General features: G+C 45.4%; 2 protein-coding genes across 2 annotated transcripts; both read right to left on the bottom strand.

The window, feature by feature from the left end:
* Positions 1-9: 9 nt before the first annotated feature.
* On the bottom strand, positions 10-5,668 carry si:zfos-323e3.4 (volume-regulated anion channel subunit LRRC8C). The gene is made up of 3 exons (XM_027282400.1): positions 5,492-5,668; positions 4,770-4,931; positions 10-2,586 (listed from the first exon to the last, which is right to left on the bottom strand). The coding sequence occupies exons 2-3, from the start codon at positions 4,908-4,910 to the stop codon at positions 313-315; spliced, it is 2,415 nt and encodes an 804-aa protein (XP_027138201.1). The 5' UTR covers positions 4,911-4,931; positions 5,492-5,668; the 3' UTR covers positions 10-312.
* Positions 5,669-7,098: 1,430 nt separating this feature from the next.
* Positions 7,099-19,480, bottom strand: keap1b (kelch-like ECH-associated protein 1b). Its single transcript, XM_019274257.2, has 7 exons — positions 19,313-19,480; positions 15,052-16,142; positions 14,126-14,371; positions 12,508-13,184; positions 10,303-10,508; positions 9,291-9,467; positions 7,099-9,194 (listed from the first exon to the last, which is right to left on the bottom strand). Exons 2-7 carry the CDS (start codon positions 15,355-15,357, stop codon positions 8,926-8,928), a joined length of 1,881 nt encoding a protein of 626 aa, XP_019129802.1. The 5' UTR covers positions 15,358-16,142; positions 19,313-19,480; the 3' UTR covers positions 7,099-8,925.

Raw genomic sequence — 19,480 nt, 5'->3', positions numbered from 1 at the left:
AAAAAAAAAAAAAAAAACCTGTCCGACAGGAAACGGCAGAGTCACAAAATCCTCTGACTTGTGCTCCGAGGGAGAATCCACGAAATCTTTACTAGACAACGCAGGTGAAGGTCAAACCGCCCGATCAACGGGAAAACTTGAAATCGACACCATGAAAACTTTGTAAAATGTTTATTTATAAAAGGAATTTTTAAGAAAATGCATAAAAAATATTGACACAGGTTTCATGATTTTATAAATAAGTTCATCCTGTTTCCTCACAGAGTCAGACCGCCATCGATCACCATCACTCACTGAGCAGTGACTCAGCTCTCAGGCGTTACTCAACCTGCTTCGTACGTCCGAGGGCAGCAGGTCCAGCAGGTTGTCTTCCACTATCAGTCCACTGACCGTCAGCAGGGGACAGTCGCCGATCTCCACGGGGAGAGACTCCAGGCGGTTCCCTTTAATCTCCAGCCGGACCAGCTGAGCCAGGTTGGAGACTCTGGAGCTCAGAGACGGCAGGCAGTTGTTCCCGAGAAGCAGAGTCTTCAGTCTCTTACAGGAGAACAGCTCCTCCGGCAGCGCCTCCAAAGTGTTGAAAGCGGCGGAGAAGAACTGGAGGCCCTGCAGGATGCCGACCTCGGAAGAAATCGAGGTGAGCTGATTGTGGGAGACGTCGAGGTGTCTGAGTTTAGTGCAATAAAACATCCGAGAGGGAAGCTTCCGTATCTTGTTCCAGCTGACGTCCAGCGTCTCCAGGCTGTGCAGCTTGCTCATGTGATCGGGGATGTAGGTGATTCTGTTGTGCCACAGTCGCAGCGTCACTAAACGCCGGCAGTGCTGTAAGCTCAGGATCTCCTCCACCGTGGTGAGTTTGTTTTCCTTCAGGTCCAACTCCTGCAGGTTGTTCAGACTGAAGACGGCGCTCGGGATGCGCTCCAACTCGCAGCCAACTAACTCCAGCGAAACCAGGTTGGTTAGCTTCTTCAGGCTGCTGAAGGCTTGGAGCTTGACACCTTCGTTATAGATGCACAACCGCTGCAGCTGCAGGGCAACGTCCACCACGCTGGGTGGGATCTTGGTAAGGTTGGAGTGGAGAGTGAGGACTCTCAGAGCTCTGAGCTCTCGAAAGGAGTCCAGAGTGGCACTTCTGGACACCTCGTTGGTTAAAGGACCATCCAGATGTAACTCATCCAGGCCGTGCAAGGCGTACATCCACATGGGGACCTCTTCTAAGCTTTCAAAAGCGAGACGCAGGACCTTCAAATTCACCTTGAGGTAGTTCAGAGCAGGCAGCTGGAGCTTCGTAGGACAGTAGACCAGCGATAACTCCAGAAGAGAGTCCAGCTTCGCCACACTAGCCGGGATGGTGACGTTTTTAACCTGCTCCAGTTTGAGCGACTCCACTTCAGGAATCTCAAAGACCGTGTCGGGGAGCCCCGGCAACATCGACAGGTGGAGCTCCAGCCGGTTACTGGCGTTCTTGGCGAGGCGGGCGCGCAGCTTTTTGGCGGTCCACTCGTGGTTGAGGTTGAGCTGATGGAGGCGGCTCTCGCTGACCTCAGAGAGAAAGACGGCGAATCTCTTAGAGTAAAGAGCATCGTACTGGTCCACAAGGTGCAGCAGGAACGCAAAGTCATTTTTCACGTCCGGTATGTCGTTAATACCCGTCTCCAGCCTGACCTGCTCGAAGGAGTACTCCTTCAGAGGTCTGTGGAACAGCCAGTAGAGGGTGTAGATGCACAGAAGTCCATAGACTCCCACAAAGCAGATGTAGCAGTAGGCGAGCTTGGAGAAGAGATGGGCTTTGTTGTGGTTGCAGCAGTAGATATCAAAACCCGTCAGCTCAGGAGGAACGTAGCACCGCACGACCACCTCGATGTTCGGCACCAGCACAGCAGTGTAGATGATGATTAACAGGAACTTGAAGACTTTCAGCGACGTTTGGAGCACGTACATGACGTACAGGAGGTCTGCTTCCTCCACATGAGTTCTGAACTTCTTCACCTTTTCAAACAGAGCTTTGGCCTGCTCGCCTTCCTTCTTATCCAAGGCGGAAAGCGACGGCTGAGGCTCCGGACTTTTTTTTTCTGGATTAGACTTGACGGACGAGGAGCGAAGAAGAAGTCCCGTAGTCTCCTCCTCGTCTATACGATCTCTCGTCATGGTGTTCCTCCTCCAGCTGACCAGTTTCTCCTCTCCTCTTTCCTCAGAAACCTCGCTCAGGGCCCTCGTGGTCCACGGTGAATCGAAGCACTTCCCGAGGATCGTGACAAAAAGGTCAATTTTAGAAGACGTACCGGGGAACTTAAACCAGAAGCTGCTCGCTACCATGAAGATCATAGTGTGGATCACAACCAGGTACGGGAAGTACTTCGCATACCAGTGGACGAACCTCTCGTAGCAGTAGTAGTTGACAAACACGTACTGGTGGATGTCCAGGTTGTTCTTGCGACCGACCACCTCCCGGATTATGGGGTTCTCCGGAGGTTTGACCAGCAGTGTCTCGTTCTCCCTGTAGTTACGGATGTAGCCGCAGTCGATTGCTTCAGGCGTCGGGCTGGTGAAGTGGCTGGGCAGGCAGGTAATCTTGTCCTGGGTGAGCTGTGGGGAAGAAACATAGAAGGAACATATGACATAAACACAAGTCCTTAATTATACCATTCAAGTGAACGGACAAAATATATAATAATAACATGTTAACTATACTAACAGACAAATTAGAGATAAGACTAATTTAAACATCTCTGATTGGTCTGGTGACTACACAGGTGTGTACGCCCAGTTCATCACAGGGACAAACAACCACTCAGGCTCACATTAATTAAGGAACCAATTAACCTGCATGTCTTTGCAATCCACCAGCGCCTTCATTTTTTGCGCAGACTCAGAGTTTTTGGAGTCTGCAAAAACATTATGCTCATCTTTTACGGAGCAACGATCGAATCAGTCCTTCGTTATGGTATCACCTGCCGGTTTGGCAATCGCACAGTAAAATCTAGAGCTGAGATTTCGAGCCGAGTCAAAACTGCAGGTAAGATTATGGGTGTGATGCCCCCCCCTTAACCCACAGGATCTTTTTGAGCAGGCATCAGACATACAAACGGCATTTTATCAGATAGTTCTCATGTGCTGAATGGGGAATACGTCCTTCTTAAGTCCGGGAAGAGATACAGGCTTCCCCTGTGCAGGCTTCAAATACTCTTTTATTCCCTTATCTAATTAGCTAATTAATGACCAGAAATGAACGCAGTTGTTTTTGGACGGATTCTTAACTATTTTATAAAGGTTATAAAGTTAGTGTGTGTGTGGAAATGGATTGGTGGCTGTGAGTGTGATAATTTCTAGGGGATGTATGACTGAGCTATACTTATGGCAGGATAAATATTACTGGTATATGTATTGTGAATATCCATCTTTTTATCGTTTTATTTCATGTCATGCTGGTATGTGTATATCATAGGCTGTTACGTCTGAACCGTTTGTGGTATGTTGATGTGTTTTATGCTGCTGTAACCTTCCCGATCTCTAAGACTAATTTCTCCCTGGTGGAGACAAATAAAGAAACCGAACCTAATGTGGGAGGAGGACGCCGACATGTCCACGTGGAGCCGGCTGGGGCGAGGCGACATCCCTGACAATGCAATACATCTGTTTACATCAGGTGTAATGATATCTTCAAGGTGTAATAACATTTAAGAACAATGTGCAAAAAGAAAATCCCCCCTCTGTGAGTGCATGTGTGAGTGTTTGCAGATTTATTTGTACACGGTGCAACGACAATAAAGACATTTCAGTCTCTTCTGTTCTGGTATGAAATGTTAAATGTACAGAATATCTACAGATATATACACATATCTACGGAGCAGGCGTAACGAAACAAATGAAACGACCTCGTTATTATGAGAAAAAGGGAGGAAATAAAAAGTACAAATGTCTGACAGCTTTGGGCTTCCGTAGCTTTCACCTCAATAAATGATTTTTGTACCTGACAGCAGCTTCATCAAAACACTGACTGACGTTTGACTCAACTTTATTTTGTTTTTTTTGTGTCATTAATAATCAGGGACTACTTTCAGCTGCGGATTCATACAGATTTGGTGCTCTGCTGTGTGTGTTTACAGCAGCAGGACTGATGAAAGAAGAGGTCACCCAGTTTGACTGGTCACTTCTTATTAAGATGAATTCTTTGTTAAATTTTGGTCTTTTTAATGGATTTGCTATCAGCAGACTTTTATTTGATTTGTTACAGTGTATGTCAGTATGAATTTAAAACACCGTGATGATCACCTGCTGATCTCTGACAAACGCTGATTACTGATGCTTCATTTCAGTGTGTACAGTGTTCAGTTCGCTGCTCTTCCCTCAGACGTCTGTCTCACTAAAGTTTTCTCTGATTTAGGACGACGGTCCGTCTCTGCCTTTTGTCTACAGAGACGCACGGTTAATAAAACAAGGAACACATTCAGAGAGCAGAAGAAGTCGTGATCGCAGATTACACATTAAATCCTTTTGCTTTCCTTCTGTGCTATTTTAACGTGACACAGAAATGATGATCGGCTGCTGGGAGACACATTAAGCAGCAAGTTAGTGATCTGAATTTGCGGTTAAGTGGGTCAGGAGAGACAAGTTCAGTTACTGTGTGTGTGTGTTTTCGCCTGACGTGGAGGTCAGATAATGAAGGAAGGTTATGCTTTTCTAAATCTGCAAACACTGAAGGGTTTAAGAGCTCCTGATCGCAGAAGAAGAAGAAGAAGAAGCGGCTGGCCTGTTTGTAGGTGCCTCACCTGCAAGGTGCACCCAAAGACTCCAATCATAAGCATAGCAATGCACAGGTACTCTGAGAAAACGTCCCACCACGGCTTCAGGACACGAAACTTTTGGTTCTGCTCTGAGCCGAGGTTTCTGAATTCACCCACTGGGATCATCCTGGCTGCTGCTGCTGCACGCTGAGGAGAGAGAAGACAGCGAACACTGAGGCTAAATCAGGCTTTCAACACAGTGCAGTCTCCGGAGGACGTCTTGTCAAATGTTTTAAAGTTATATGACACACAGAGACAGTTTGGTTTCGTCGTGCAGACGATGACGACGAGCTTTAAGTATTTATGGCTTTGAATGAATGAACGAGCCAACAGAGCTGCTTTGCTGCAAAGTGGAAAAACTAGTTTGACAACAGAGAGTTTGACTTTTAGGAGGTTTTATAAGACAGAAAAACAAATCTGACAAATGTCCAACTCCTGTAATAACATCACAACATCCACATGGATCAAACAGCTTATTAAATATTCAGATTAATGTGTCACCAAACTTTTTCCAAACAGCTGATTAAAGGAGGTGAGTTTAGTCCTGCATTCCATAATAACCCACAAAGTGTCACATGTTCATAAACTGACAGATAAACCAACTTTAAACTCTTTCAAATTAAAATAATGAAACTCTCCAGACAAACAAACAAACAAACAGTCTGATAAAAGTGTCGCTTTCAGCTCCACAGGTGAGTTTCACTTACCTGCCTCTGAACAGGATCCTCTGGTGTCCGGTGGGACTCGGCAGCAGGAGCTCACCGGTGTCAAGCCGGCGAGGAGGAACACACACACATCCGTGTAGGAGTTTCAAAATAAAACAAACCAGCAACAAGCGAGTTGGAGGTCGAGTGCTAACTTTACAAACAATAAATGAATCAATAAGTGTCCTCCTGTTGGCTCTAATACCTCATTAATTAATTATATCTTTTATTAGAACCATTTCACTTTTTTTCTCTGTTTCTACTCAAACTTTAATTTGTTACTGTGGATTCCCAGATAACAAAAATCTTTTGGCTTCGCTTTGGCCCAAATCTGGTTTGTCATTTTAGCAAAGTTATGGGTGGATGTCTGGGCCATAAAGGGCCCAAATCAGGAAAGTCAGAATCATACCAAAAGGGAGCCAAAATAAATTGTGGAAATGTCCCCGAAGAGCCCAAACAGCTGTTCCCGTTCACGCCCAATCTTCTGGCTTCCCATAAACATGCCTTAACTCAGCCATATATTGCTGGCGCCTCCTTATCTATTATGGATAACCCTAATCATACCACAGTTAAGCCAAAAGGCTTTCTTAATGCCAAATGTATGTATAATACAGCCAAAATATTTGCCATCTGGGTTTATTTTCATTTAGAGTTGTAAGATTTCAGGTGTCTGTAGATGTTTAACACGTCACAAAATGATTTCAGACGTCACTCGGTCTTTTTCTGTGAATCTAAACGAAGCTGCTGAAATGTTACAAAAACTCCATGAACTATTAAAACTAAATTTTCTTTTAAATCACTTCTTAAAACATTTTTATAGAGACTTATATTTATTTTTCTAATTTATTAAAGCGTGGTGTGTGGATGTGTACGGGTCACTCACAGTGTGTGTTTATCTTTCTATATATTACTGTTGCTTTATTTAATTGATCATTATCTTATTTTTATGTTTGTTTAACTTTCATTTTTAATTGTTTTATATTATCCTGTTTGAGTATCCTGTCTGTCAGAGCTTTACTTTGTAAACTGTTTTTAAATATATACATAAATTTCAGATTAATTGTTGAATAGAAAAGTCTCCACATCACTGTTGACTTTAGTATTTTGTCAAATCTAAAAGGTAACGTGTCACTGTAAGGTCAGATATAACTAACCATCGGGACATGTTATACTGCTGCTGAGTCTTTAACTTCAGGATGTAACATTAATCTTCTTGATGTAAAGCGTGAAATATATTAAAAGATATTTTCCTCCTTCAGCTCCACAAAGACTTTTTTTTTCCTGTTGCAGAGCCGACGTGTCCCCTCTCAGTGTTTACAGGATAACGTGTTGAGCCACATAATCAGGGACGTTTTCCTCCTGGATAATATAATAACGGTTTATCTCGTCCACCTGCCAGGGGAGGCGAGGAAGCGAGACGTGCCGGCAGCGATCATGGGTGGTCGGTAAAATAAGAAGCAAAGACACAAAACTTCTTTGCGGACACGTTAAACACGACGAGGACGATGAGTGACACAGGAAACTGTGACAGGTTTGTTCAGCGAAGAGCGTCGGCTCCCTCTGCTGGACCACAGGCTTCAATTCAAAGAAAACATTCATGACAGCAGCGGTACAATAAACATATTTTACTTTACAATGTATTATTGTACAGGGGTTCTTTTTGCTGGAAAAAAAAAATGTACAAAGCAGACTTAAATAATCTAATTTGCATTCCAACTACAGACGGACAGGAAAAAGAAAAAGTCCCTTTTTTTTTTGTTTGTTTTTGTTTTTTACAAACATCCAAAATTAGCATCGACAGGCATTCCTACTTTAGTTACAATGCATGCTTAGTTATTCAAAAAAAACAAAACAAAACAACAACACCAGAGTCCAATTCAATACAAAGCTGATGTCAGTTTAGAGGAACGAGAAAACCAAAAAAGATCCGAACAAATAAATAAAAAACGTGAGCTCTGAAATTCTGTACAAGACTTCGTAGAATATCAATGTACAAAAACGTCGCTGAAAAACCTGTGTAGCTTAAATTGCTGTTACAAATACACGTCTTTAAGCAAGTCTGTTTGTCGTCGGCGTGCAGAACCTGAACGCCACGACGGTCACTTCTGTTTCTGAGGTCTGGCAGGAGGAAAAAAAACAAAAGGGGAGGTTCTCCATCGTGTCAGTTATTAGTGTTTTTTAATAAAAACACATTCAGTGAGATGTTTTTTATTTTTTTTTAAATGCTACAGTATTCCCTTTCCTCTAAACACACAGTCCAAACCTGCTCGCTCTCTTGGCACTCACCAACCGGACTCAACAACCTTTATCCAGACAGAATAATTCACATTTGATGAACCTACCAGTGGCTATTAGTGATTTAAAAAACAAGAAAAACTTCTGTTAACTTTCTGTCCTGCTTCTCTTGTACCAGCACTTCTTTGACTTTGAGACGTCGGGCCTCGTGCAAGAACGACTGAACCTTAAACTGACGTTATGAGTGATGAAGTCCGGGGGTGGTCCAGGCCCGTCGTCACCGAGTCATGAATTCATCTGGTTGTAACACCTAACAGCGCTGTAGTATCACCTCCTTACTCCTTGATACACAGACCCCGAAATCCTCCACCGGGCACGTCTCCGTCACGTCTGTTTTAGTCCGTCCTGCACGCGACTTCAAACCCCACCGGGACGTTTCAGAAGCGCTCAGCCCGCCGGATTCTCTATGCTGTTTCTGTGGGAAGTTGACGTTCTGGGACACTTCTGAACCGGACCGGTGGGGTTTGAAACGTCGACTAGAGCGGCCCGTGGAGTTTGGGGGCTAAGCTCTGTAACGACTCGGCGTTGGAAGCTGCAGTATTATTTAAATCTGCCTCACAGATCAGTCTGGGTGAAGATTAGAAGAAGTTTGTGCATTTCTTTTTTTGGCTGGATCAGAGAACGTTCTTGCACGAGGTCCGTTGTCGTGTGCGAGCTTCATCTCGTGCCTCTCGGGCGACATACTGATGACAGCACTGCCCACAGACCGGCAGCGTTAATGGCACTTTGAACTCTACGCTGACAAACGCTACTTTTTTTCTTTTGCTTTTTGTCTTTTTTTATATAAAACGGGATCATGTGAATGTTTCGAACTTCTGCACGGGCTGATCTTGAAGTATAAAGAGCTCCTGACGACTCTTTGGCCCCTTTTCATGATGCAGCCCTTTTTTTTTTTTTCCTCCCATGGCTCAAACATGGAAGATCGGATCAGAACGCTGATTTAATCCCAAACTAACAAATTAAACTTCAGCTCTTGAATCTTGGATCACCACTACTTTTAAAAGAAATTTAGTTTTTCTGAATTCAGGAAGCAGCAGGTGGCGTCTGAGCTCACCTGTGAAGGTTTTTACTTTGATTCGGGAAGACAGACTGGAGTTTTCGGAGTGGTCGTCTGCGTGTGTCTGTGTGTGTGTGTGTGTGTCTCATGCGCCTTTGCCGAAGTGCCCGCCTTGCCGCTGATTGTGGTGAGTGCTGAAGTTGCAGTTGGCTGATGACTGATAGGCCGGCGACGCGGCGCCGTTCTCCCTCTCGGGTGTCTGACACTGTGGCAGGTCCTTCTGGCACGGCTCCATGGTGACAGCCACGCCCACCCCGCTCCGCCCTGACGTCATGTGAGTCACCTCCGCCCAGGTGTCCTTTTCTGGGTCATAGCACTCCACGCTGTCCAGGAAAGTGTTGCCATCGTAACCTCCTGGAAACAAAACAAAAACATTTGGTTCTCTCTTCCAACAAGAGAAAACATCTTAAGTTTACTTTGACGGTCAGCCGTCTTCCTGTGAGGACTCACCCATCACATAGATGCGTCCGTGTAACGCAGTGACTCCCAGAGCGCTGCGTCGGTGCCTCATGGAGGCAGCAAAGCTCCACGCGTCGGTCTCCACGTCGTAGCGCTCCACCGTGTTCAGCTGGTTGGTGCCGTCGTAGCCGCCCATCACAAAAATGTGATTCCCCAGCGAGCACACGCCTGAACGGGGCCAGAGGTTATTCAAGGTGAGACACGAGTTCATGCACCTGATGGAGTCTGACAGTGCTGCAGCATTTACACAGATATTCTGTGACGAGTCCCTGGAATAATCTAACATTCAGACAACCTTTACATAACTGTTTCTGTAGCGTTGGCAGAGTAAACATATCGGCAGCTTTAGTTTACTTCAAACTTGTCCTTACGTGTCCGTAACACGTCTACTCTAGACACACGAGATAAAGGACGTCACATGACGACAGCATCGATATAATCCACAGAGATAAACTGTGATTGATTCAGCAACTCTACCAACGTTATATTAGTGTTAGACAAGCGTTATTTTAGTGTTAGAGCAGTGTAGGAATGAGGTTATCCGACTTAAACGTGACGGCTTCACGCCGACTTAAACACACAGAGTCTAAACACTGTTAATTCACCCTCTGTGTGTTTTTAACAGACTGATTGTGACGTCAACAGACTCTCGCTGGTTCATACTAGTGCTCGGGAAGTGTTGATGTGTTGCTTGGCAACAGTGCAGCGACAAATAAATGATTAAATAATCAAAGAAATCAACAACCTGTCGTCACTCGTTGCTGTTCACTCATAAACGTTTGCAGCTGTGACGCTCGAGGCCGTGCGGTTATACTGATGACTGATTTAATTAGATTCCTGCTCTGCTACTGTTATTACACACCCAGTAAAAACTGCTTTTATTATGAAGGGCAGCATGTTGTGTTTTGAAATTATGAGTCATGTGACATTAATCTAGTTTGACTTTGGCTGGAATCAAACCCGTGACATCACAGCGTGGAGCAGCTTTCCATCTCCTCCTTACCGGCTCCGGAGCGCACAGTGTTCATGGCCGCCATGGTCTTCCACTCGTCCCTCTCGGGGTTGTAGCACTCGCAGGAGCTGAGCCGGTTCGCCCCGTCGAAGCCTCCGACGGCGTAAAGCAGGCGGTTGATGACGGCGACGCCAACGCCGATACGCCGCGTCAACATGGGGGCTACGAGATGCCACTGGTCCCTTTCTGGATCATACCTGCAGAGGAGGAGAGACGCGGTGAGACGGCTTCCTCTAGCGGACACGAGAGGGTGCAGGCACCCAAACATCACACAGGAGTCACGAGCACACCAACAGGTTCAGAACACGTAATGGGATGCACAATCACACCTGAGGTCCGGTTACCAGGTGCTTTTTGTGTTTTTGTTGCAGCTTCTGCTGCACTGATAAGTCACTTTTACATGAGTCACTGCGTCGGCATTCAGACCGGTCAGGCACGTTCCTTTTTCTCAGCGGTTTGTGGCGTGTTTGGTTAATATTTGACGCTCGTCAGCCGTCTCCGTTTGCGTCATTTAAAGGCCAAAGTTTGGTTAAATCACAGACGACGTGTCAGGTTAAAGATTGTGCTCAACGCCCTCCAGCTTTTTATTGTTAAATCGTGCTGCTGATGACTCACCGCACAGAGCAAACTGTGGAGAAGAGGCCGAACGAACAAAACTGACATTTTCCAAATATGCATTAGAAACTGTGTGAGGGCGGCGAGCAGCGAGCTCGAGGAAGACGAGCTGAGAAAAGGAAACTCTGCTCTTCTATCTTTAACCGTCGCTGTTTAATTTGATCACATGTTTCCCTGCAGATTAAAAACTTCCTCATTCAAACTATTGTGTGATCTAAAACCGTCTTACAGGAAGTGGAACAAAACCAGTTAATTTCCAGGAAGTTACCTGATTCCTTCTCTCGTTGACTGAATACAATAAAACAGAGCTGGACTTTAGTCACAACAATGCACCGACACACACGAGCCAAACCACAAGAACACAAACGTACTGACGGTCGGATGAATCACATTTCAAAGGAAAAAAAAAAGAGCGGACAGTACAGCCGACGTGTTCGAGCGAGGTCTGCAGGTGAACTCTTTTCAGGAAGTTACATTTTGTTACAGGACGAGCCGTCGGCCGCAGCGTCTTCTCGGTTCTCCTGCGTTCGCTTCCACAGAAGACAGGCAGAGACAGGAGACGGCCGACAACAGAGACAAAAAAAATCTATAAAAGTAGAAACGAGACAAGTTGTTGGACTCGTTTGAAGCAGGATGTTTTACCTCCGAGCGCAGGACGGATGCTCCGACACGTTTTTATGACTCACTTATCTGCAGACTACAACTAGATTCATTGTGACAATGCACCTGGTGAAGATTTACAAGAGTAACTGAACAGAGGAGCAGAAACTAAATCAGCTTTTGGTCGCAGCTGCAGTGATTCCACATTTATTCGCTCCTCTTCTTCAGTCCAACAGAACCGAGACTCCTCACGGTGCTGAGAGAGCGATCCTACGATCTGACGTCACTGTTTTCACGAGCTGAGACTAAAAAACCTCCGATAATATTAATCATGTTTTCTCTAAGAGGTTCATTTTTATAAATCACTTATGTTACCAGCCTGACCTCTCTGGATCCGAACTAAAATCGATTTGACGCATATTTACTTATTATTATTTATTATCTAATTTATATTGTACACACCGAGCATCCTTTATTTACTTATCTATTGTCCTTAATATTAGTAATATTATTTCTCCATTACCTCCTTTAATATGTTATATTATTTATTTTAGTCTATTATTCATTTATTTCCTTCTTTCTCACCATTCAATTAATTTTCTCATATGTATTCTTACTTATCTTCTTACTTTTTATTTGATTATTTTAAATATCAGATATTACTTTATTTTCATTTCATTTCATTTCATTTTATTTTATTTTATTTTTTCTCCCTCATTGGTTTTGGGAGAAGTTGTTTTTCTGGTTTGTTTAAAAATAATAATAATTTAAATAAATTAAACATGTTTGATTGGATTGTTAGGACGAGAAAAAGACGCAGACTGAGTTTTATGACCACCTTCCTCCAAACATTCGAGATGACGTCAGCGCGCCGCACCTCGAGCAAAACTTTCAGGATTTCGTGGCCGAACTTGGAAATTTGCCTGCGACCGAACACCGAAACAACCCCAGCCTCTTCCGTTAAAAGCTCAGCCTGCTTACCTTTCAACGCTGTTGTGATGAATACACCCGTGAGATCCGCCGACCGCGTAAATCATGCCGTCGATGACGCCCACTCCGATCCGGTTCCGGGGTACGCTCATTGGCGCGCACGGCAGCCAGCAGTTGTTCATGGGATTGTAGCAGTCCAATGCGTTCGAGTCCATGTTGCCATCGGGCGCGTTGTTTCTTCCACCTACGGCGTAGAAAAGCCCGCTGATCACACAGGCTGCGAGGCCGCTGCGGGGTACCTGCAGGTCGGCGAGCCTGAGCCAGGCTCCTGAACAGGGATTGTACGCCTCCAGGTAGCTGAGAGACTGACGGAAATAACCCCCCGCCGTGTAGATGAGCTGCGGAACCTTGGGTATTCGGCAAGACATGACTTTGGTGGGTTTGTGGAGGGTGAGGTCCTGGAAGATCTGGGACAGGTAGTCTTTACACTGAGGGTCCCAGTCCAGAGACTGAAGCTGGGCCTGCAGGAAGTTGGGGGTGAGGGAATGGCAGCGGACGGCCTGGAGCAAAGCCTGGACGTACGGTCGTCGGTTCTCCCGGTCGTAGCGCACCCAAGCCACGCACGCCTGGAAGACTTCGGACTCGCAGCGCACGTTGAGCTCGTCGCGGCTGATGAGGGTGACGAGCTGACAGTGGGACAAGTTGAAGAACTCCTCCTGGGTCGCCACCTAGGGACACGAGCAGGGACAGAAACTTTAAAACAAGTCTAATAATACAAGAGCCGAGCTCTGGTTGATTCAATATAGAGGGGGATTCCAAAAAACGTCCGTTAACAAGCGTCAAAAAGGGGAACAGGCGACGATTCAAGAGAATTCAAGGATGAAGGGTTCCTTTCATAAACAATTCATGATTCATTCGGCTTCCCTTTAGCTAAAGATTACACTCAGATCGCTCTCTGCCTCAACTATCCCGTTCACAGTCACGTCGGACCAAACAAAAAGCAGCAAATCCTAAAAAAATGAGACCTGAAAATAATTTTCTGTGCATCAGATGAATCAACTAATCCTTAAATCTGTTAAATCTCATGCCAAGAACAAAATGATTTGTGTGTGACTCTGTGAAGTCAATGTCGTTTTACTATTTGTATCTTTTATTTTGAAAAGTACAAAAAACCCAACTTTTTTTTTAACGTCTGAACCACTGACAGATGTCGTCACGTCTGTGCTGGTCTTTCTATCTTATCATCGGTGATCAATATTCATTCGTTTCATTTCTTCTGTGCTGCACTGAACTTGTTATCTTAACACAGGTAAACTCTCGGCGTGACTCAGCTCGCATTCTTGAGAACAATCGAGCCACAGGTCTCTGTTTCATTTTCAGTTATGAGCTGTGCAGATCCAGAACACGTCACAGTTTCAGTCGTACAAACATTAATGTGCGTGCTAACCAACCACTGCCCTCAAATTAAGTGAACCCGATGATTGTTATTCCGACTCAAAATAAGGAAGAGACGCTAAAAGGCATCATTAAAACTCATAGGCAGGTAACAATTACACAGCAGCACCTGACTGCTGCAGCAAACAGGTGAGTCTCAGCTGATGTTTGTATCTCCGGGCCTACATTAACACTACATTAAACATCAGGCGTACTGACTCTGCTTCAGCTTTACCTGGCTGAAGTTCATGTAGATGTACTCTCTGGCCTTCTGGTGGAGCTCGGTGCAACCGATCTGCTCGGCGAAGTTGGCGATGCCGATGGCGTTGCTGGGGTCGAGCTGCTGGACGAGGAAATCGCAGCAGGCCTTGACGACGCTGTCGATCTGGTACATGACGGCGCCGTTCATCACGTGGATCACGCACTTCTCTCCTACGGAGATGCTAGCTGTGTAGGCAAACTCGATCAGTCGGTCCATGACCTGAATGAGTGAGGAGGAAAATAAGGTTTAAGGATGGGGAAGGCAGAACGGTGCACAGAAGAGAGAGTTCATCAGAGGGGGAAAGAAGGAAAATACAGGTTGGGTGCTGTTTATTTTGGGACAGACAGATTAGCAACGTGTAAGTTAACAGCTTAACGGGTAGATACTGTGTCCATGTGTCTGCAGGAGCTTAGTCAACATCCAGGGTGAGAACAGAGGTCAAACTAAGAGAACTCAGCCAAGTTTTACTGTACTTCAACTTCACAGAGTCAGCTCAGACAGCGTTCAGTCCAGACCTGCCCTGTATGGAAAACGTCACGCGATAACTTCCGTTATGATTTGGAGACAAATAAATAAAACTTTCAAACGTGAGATCTGCGTCAGATCAAATCACTTAGAAACCTGCAAACCAAACCTGTGACAATAAAACGCCTCACGTGTGACGGCTGAATCCTGATCGCGGCGCCGCGGACGGCCTGACAGAGGAAAAACTTCCTGACTGCTGTGTCTCTGTAAATAATATTATAAAGAGTACGGTCTAGACCAAACAGCAACCTCCATGGCTGGGAAGTTAAATGCTAAAAACTGCAGTTCCTCTAACGTCCACTCCAGAAGTGAGTCAGTCTCCATAAGTCCCCATGTTCAAATGTCCAAATCTGTTTGTAGATGATCAGACTTACCTTGGGATGGATCCCCTCGATGGGCACCAACTCCATACCGCACTCCTTCAGGCCGTTGGTGAACATGGCCCTGAAGACCGGGGACGAGGAGGCCAGCACCACCTTGTGAGCCACAAAGTCCACCGCCTCCAAGTCCTTGTAGCGCACGCGCAGCGTGACGTCGCACAGCTGACGCTCCAGACGCAGCTCGTTCATGATGGCGAAGGCGGCTGCCGTGTGGCTCTCGAGCGTGTAGCTGAAGACGCGGTGGCCGTTGCGCGTGGACGGAGTCACCAGCGCTTTGCATTCTGTCAGGCACTCTGTCATTTCCTACCCGTTCTCCTCCTCCTTAAGTCTCTTTCTCAAGAATGGCAGGCGACGTTATGGGGCATCCCGGCTCCAGGCGCAGGCATAGGTAAAATAAAAGAAGTGGAAAAGCTCCTCCTGGGTTTGTTTGCGTGGCAGAGTTCGCGTTTAAATCCGATTTATGAGGACATGAGAGTTTCTTTGCTCTGTTCAGTACTTGAGTCCGGCCATACTGCGCATTATGGCATCACTAGACTTCTGTGTGAGCTGCCAGTCATGGCTGGTTGTACTTTTACATGCTGCACTTCCAACATAATCCAAACGCCTCGAGTTCCTGTGGCTTGAGGTCAACAGGTACAGAATGTTTCACCTGACAAAGTAAAAACCTCAAAGGAATCGTAGATCAACTGTTTGTGTTGTCAACAGACGTGCAGAGGGATTTACAGAGACCTGCCAATCAGTCCTGACAAAGAAAAGTCAAATAAACGCTGTGAGACTCCCCGCAGGTGCAGGTCAGACTTGCATATCGATGATCTCAGAGAGTAACAAAGACAAGTCTGATTTACAGAGGTAATAATTAAAGCTCCCTTCAGAGCGCTGCACTTGTGCTGAGAGCTGCAGATGAGGCAGGGGAAGGTCTGTCGAAAGAAAACGGGGTCGAGTGCCAAACGTGTCTGAAGTGTAACGTGGAGCCCTCTGGAATTCGGGGAGGGGTGGTCGGAGGCGTCTTCTTCCTCGAGGTTGCCCAGCTATGGAATTTGTTTGCACTGCTGTGTTTACTAGGAAGCTGCTGGCTCAGCTGACATCTGTGAGACAAAAAAAAAGAAAGAGGGAGAGAGAGAGACTGTCAGTATGCATGCACACTTCACTGAAACACTGAAACTTTCCAAACGTTTATAACTCCTGCTGGCTCAGCGTCAGTCGATATCTATCAATGTTTATCTACAGTCTGTCTGTCGTCACGTCTTTCTTCCTGGAGCAGTTCAAAAGGGTCAAGTCCTCTGTTTCACCATGAGTTTGCTACTTTCTGAATAATCTCCCCTTCCTCAAAGAGAGATTTACAAGCCATGCAGCAGCACACAGTCTTCAGGCAGATAAATAAGAGACACGTGATGCGATTGAGTAAGGAGCAGCATGGGAGTAATGTCCGTTTCAAAGGACGTTGGAGTGACTTAAATTAGCTGGTCAGCATGACTGGGTGTTTTTATCCCTGTCCTGTGACCGGTCCAGCTGAGGCCTGGAACAGAGCGGACGGGTTGGTGCAACAAGCCAAGAAAAAAAAAACAAAATCCAAGCTCAGAGTCACTGAGTCTTCCTGAAAACACGTCGACACAAGCCGAGAGAGAGCCTGTCAGGTACTGTTAGAAATCAATCTGTCGTGCCACTCCATCTGTGATGTTCTCTGAATGCATGAATGCAATCAGGTGCTACTTCCACCTCGAAGAAATCCACTGCAGCAGCTCGAACGAAACAAGCAGCAGATAACCGCAGACTGATGTGTGGAAATGAATACTTCTTCTGGGAGCGCGCTGGCTCTGGTCCACGATGACCTGGAGGGATGCTGCACAACACGTTACCTCTGCTCTCTGTCAGTAACTTCTTCTTTTCTGAATATGAAGTGCCTGTTACAGCGACATGCAGCACAGTCTGTCTGCTGTTCTCTGATCAGAGAGTTACTCAGCAACAACACGAGTGTTTGGAGTTATACAACAAACAAAGCTGTGCACACACACACACACGCAAATGAGGATGTTACATAGACTTCCATTCATTTCCAGAGACTTGCCCTTAAAGTCAGCGTTTGTCACTGATCAACTCATCTACGTCAGACCCACACAGCAACGATAAGCTGACACGTCTGGTTATATGGACTCTGAAAGTCAGTTATTATGTCACAGTTTATTGATCAGTCCAGATTAAGAGGAAGCTCAAAGTTTATTACGTCTGGGCGTTTCTATTTTATCAACAGACGGTGACACGCGAGTGGCCATCGCGGAGCTCGTCATGATGGCTGTCAGCCAGCAGTTAATCCCGCTGTAATATGAAACACACTGTGATTCCCCGTTTACTGCTGCGCTGCTTTCCTCCCTCCAGGTTTCTGCGGAAAATAGTTTCACTGGAGAACATATTGCTCAACTCAACAACCCGCTCGCTCTCCAAAGAGGCAGACAGAAACTGCTCGCTCGACAAACAGGCTCCCGGAGTCGAACGTTTGGACCTGCTGCAGATCTCTGACCGGTCGTGCACGCCAATCAATACAAAAACAAATGTATTAATTTAGTGTTTTTTAATGGGCTGACAGGCTCGTGTAGTTTGGTCCAAACTATGACAAAGGAGACGTATTTGTAACTTCATTAGAGTTCAGCAAACCTGACAGAAAATCAATTCATGGAAGTGAAATTAGCTGCATTCAGCCTCACAGATTTGAAGAGTTGTCTTTGACTTCGATGGTAGTTAACTGACTTTCATTGGGCATCATTTATGACCAAAACAAAATTAATTTAAAAATGATTATTTCAAGTCCAGGGCGACAGCGTCACGCGTCTTATTTTGTCGAACCAGCAAACGCAGCAAATCCTCATGTTTTCTACACGAAGCACGACGATCAGGATTATTATCACAAGTTTAATGATTGAAACGATTGATCGGCTCATTAATTAAGGAAATCTCGTTACTATTTGCACTATTCATACTGTCTGTTTCACTGTTCACTTTTATTCTGTCTCTGTTTCTTTTATATGTCTTATACTTTATATTTATACTGTTATTACCCCGGCTTGTGATTATTCTGCTGGATGACAAATAAGTCTGTCTTGATTACAGCCAAACTGCTGCATATACTTTTGTACAATATATTTTATTGACTATTGCTATTTTATTATGTATAGTTTGTTCTTTATATTTTTATTCTTCAGGTTGTTGTCACTGTGTGTAATGCTGCTGCTGCACTGTCATTTCCCAGCTCGGGATAAATAAAGTATCTATCCATTCAAGTTTAAATATCTAAAATAATCAACAGATGATGGAAATAAACCTAAAACTTCAGATTAAATGTATCAAGTCCTCCTCACACACACTCTCCCAGTGTTTAAACACTAACACACACACACACACACACACACACACACACACACACACACACACACACACACACACTTCAGGCCTGCAGTCTTTGGATGCCATTCAGCAGCAGCAGCAGGGATTGCACAATAACTGGAGTGACTCACACTTTTTATTTTTTTGTTTTTAAAAAAGTTAAAAACACTTTTAAATAAAAAAAATACAACTTACAAAACAAACGGAGCCGTTTAACGTGCTTTTTTTTTTTTTTTTAATGGCACCGGAGTTTTCCTCGGTGACTCATCCTGAACTCCTCACCGAGAAAACACACACACACACACACACACACACACACACACACACACACACACACAGGAACTGGCTGTACCAAAACATGACCCAGTCCTTACATAAACCCAGATACAGTGAGAGATCTCCGCCTCACACACACACACACACACACACACACACACGGTCTAAAATCGGACACACACACACACACACACACACACACACGGTCTAAAATCGGTGATGTTTTTGTTTTGATGGAAAATAAAACAGACAGCTGACACACACACACACACACACACACACACACACACACACACACACACAGGTGAAGCAGACCAAACTAAACTGAGTGTTTGAGTGAGAAACAAGCCGCAGGCGGCGTGAATGACGAAGTTAAACGCTTCGGAAATAGAGCTGACAGCAGAATAAGACTCCCTAATAATAGACAGGCAAGCGTGCCGAGCCGTGCCGAGCCAAACCGAGCCGTGCCGTGCCGAACCGAGCGCAACGATGCTAACAAAGCGGGTATCGGAACTAGCTTAGCTTCGCCGCGTAGCCCGCGCTTTTTTTTTTTTTAGCTCGATTTCAAACCGGCGGATTAAACGTGTGATTAAATATAACTCACGTAGTTCAATTCCTCCATCGCAGTCTGCCGAGCTGTGCGCCACATAGGAAGGAGGAGGAGGAGGTGGAGGAGGTGGTGTTGGTGGTGGAGGAGGAGGAGGAGGAGGAGGAGCAGCGGGGGTAAAGCGGTAACTCACCGTGACTAAGCATTGTGCCGGCCTCCCCTTTC

Source organism: Larimichthys crocea, chromosome X (genome assembly GCF_000972845.2).
Source record: "Larimichthys crocea isolate SSNF chromosome X, L_crocea_2.0, whole genome shotgun sequence".
Taxonomy (NCBI): Eukaryota; Metazoa; Chordata; class Actinopteri; family Sciaenidae; genus Larimichthys; species Larimichthys crocea.
Note: the sequence above shows the minus strand (reverse complement) of the source record. Positions and strands in the feature narration are given on the sequence as shown.

Bases quoted from the DNA above. Each gene is read 5' to 3' on its own strand.
- si:zfos-323e3.4 (XM_027282400.1), bottom strand. From the start codon at position 4,910: ATGATCCCAGTGGGTGAATTCAGAAACCTCGGCTCAGAGCAGAACCAA. The intron at 2,587-4,769 runs GTGAGGCACCTA...TCTTCCCCACAG, and splicing joins TCTTTGGGTGCACCTTGCAG to CTCACCCAGGACAAGATTAC.
- keap1b (XM_019274257.2), bottom strand. From the start codon at position 15,357: ATGACAGAGTGCCTGACAGAATGCAAAGCGCTGGTGACTCCGTCCACG. The intron at 13,185-14,125 runs GTAAAGCTGAAG...TCGTGTCCCTAG, and splicing joins TCTACATGAACTTCAGCCAG to GTGGCGACCCAGGAGGAGTT. The intron at 10,509-12,507 runs GTAAGCAGGCTG...CCTCCTCTGCAG, and splicing joins CATCACAACAGCGTTGAAAG to GTATGATCCAGAAAGGGACC.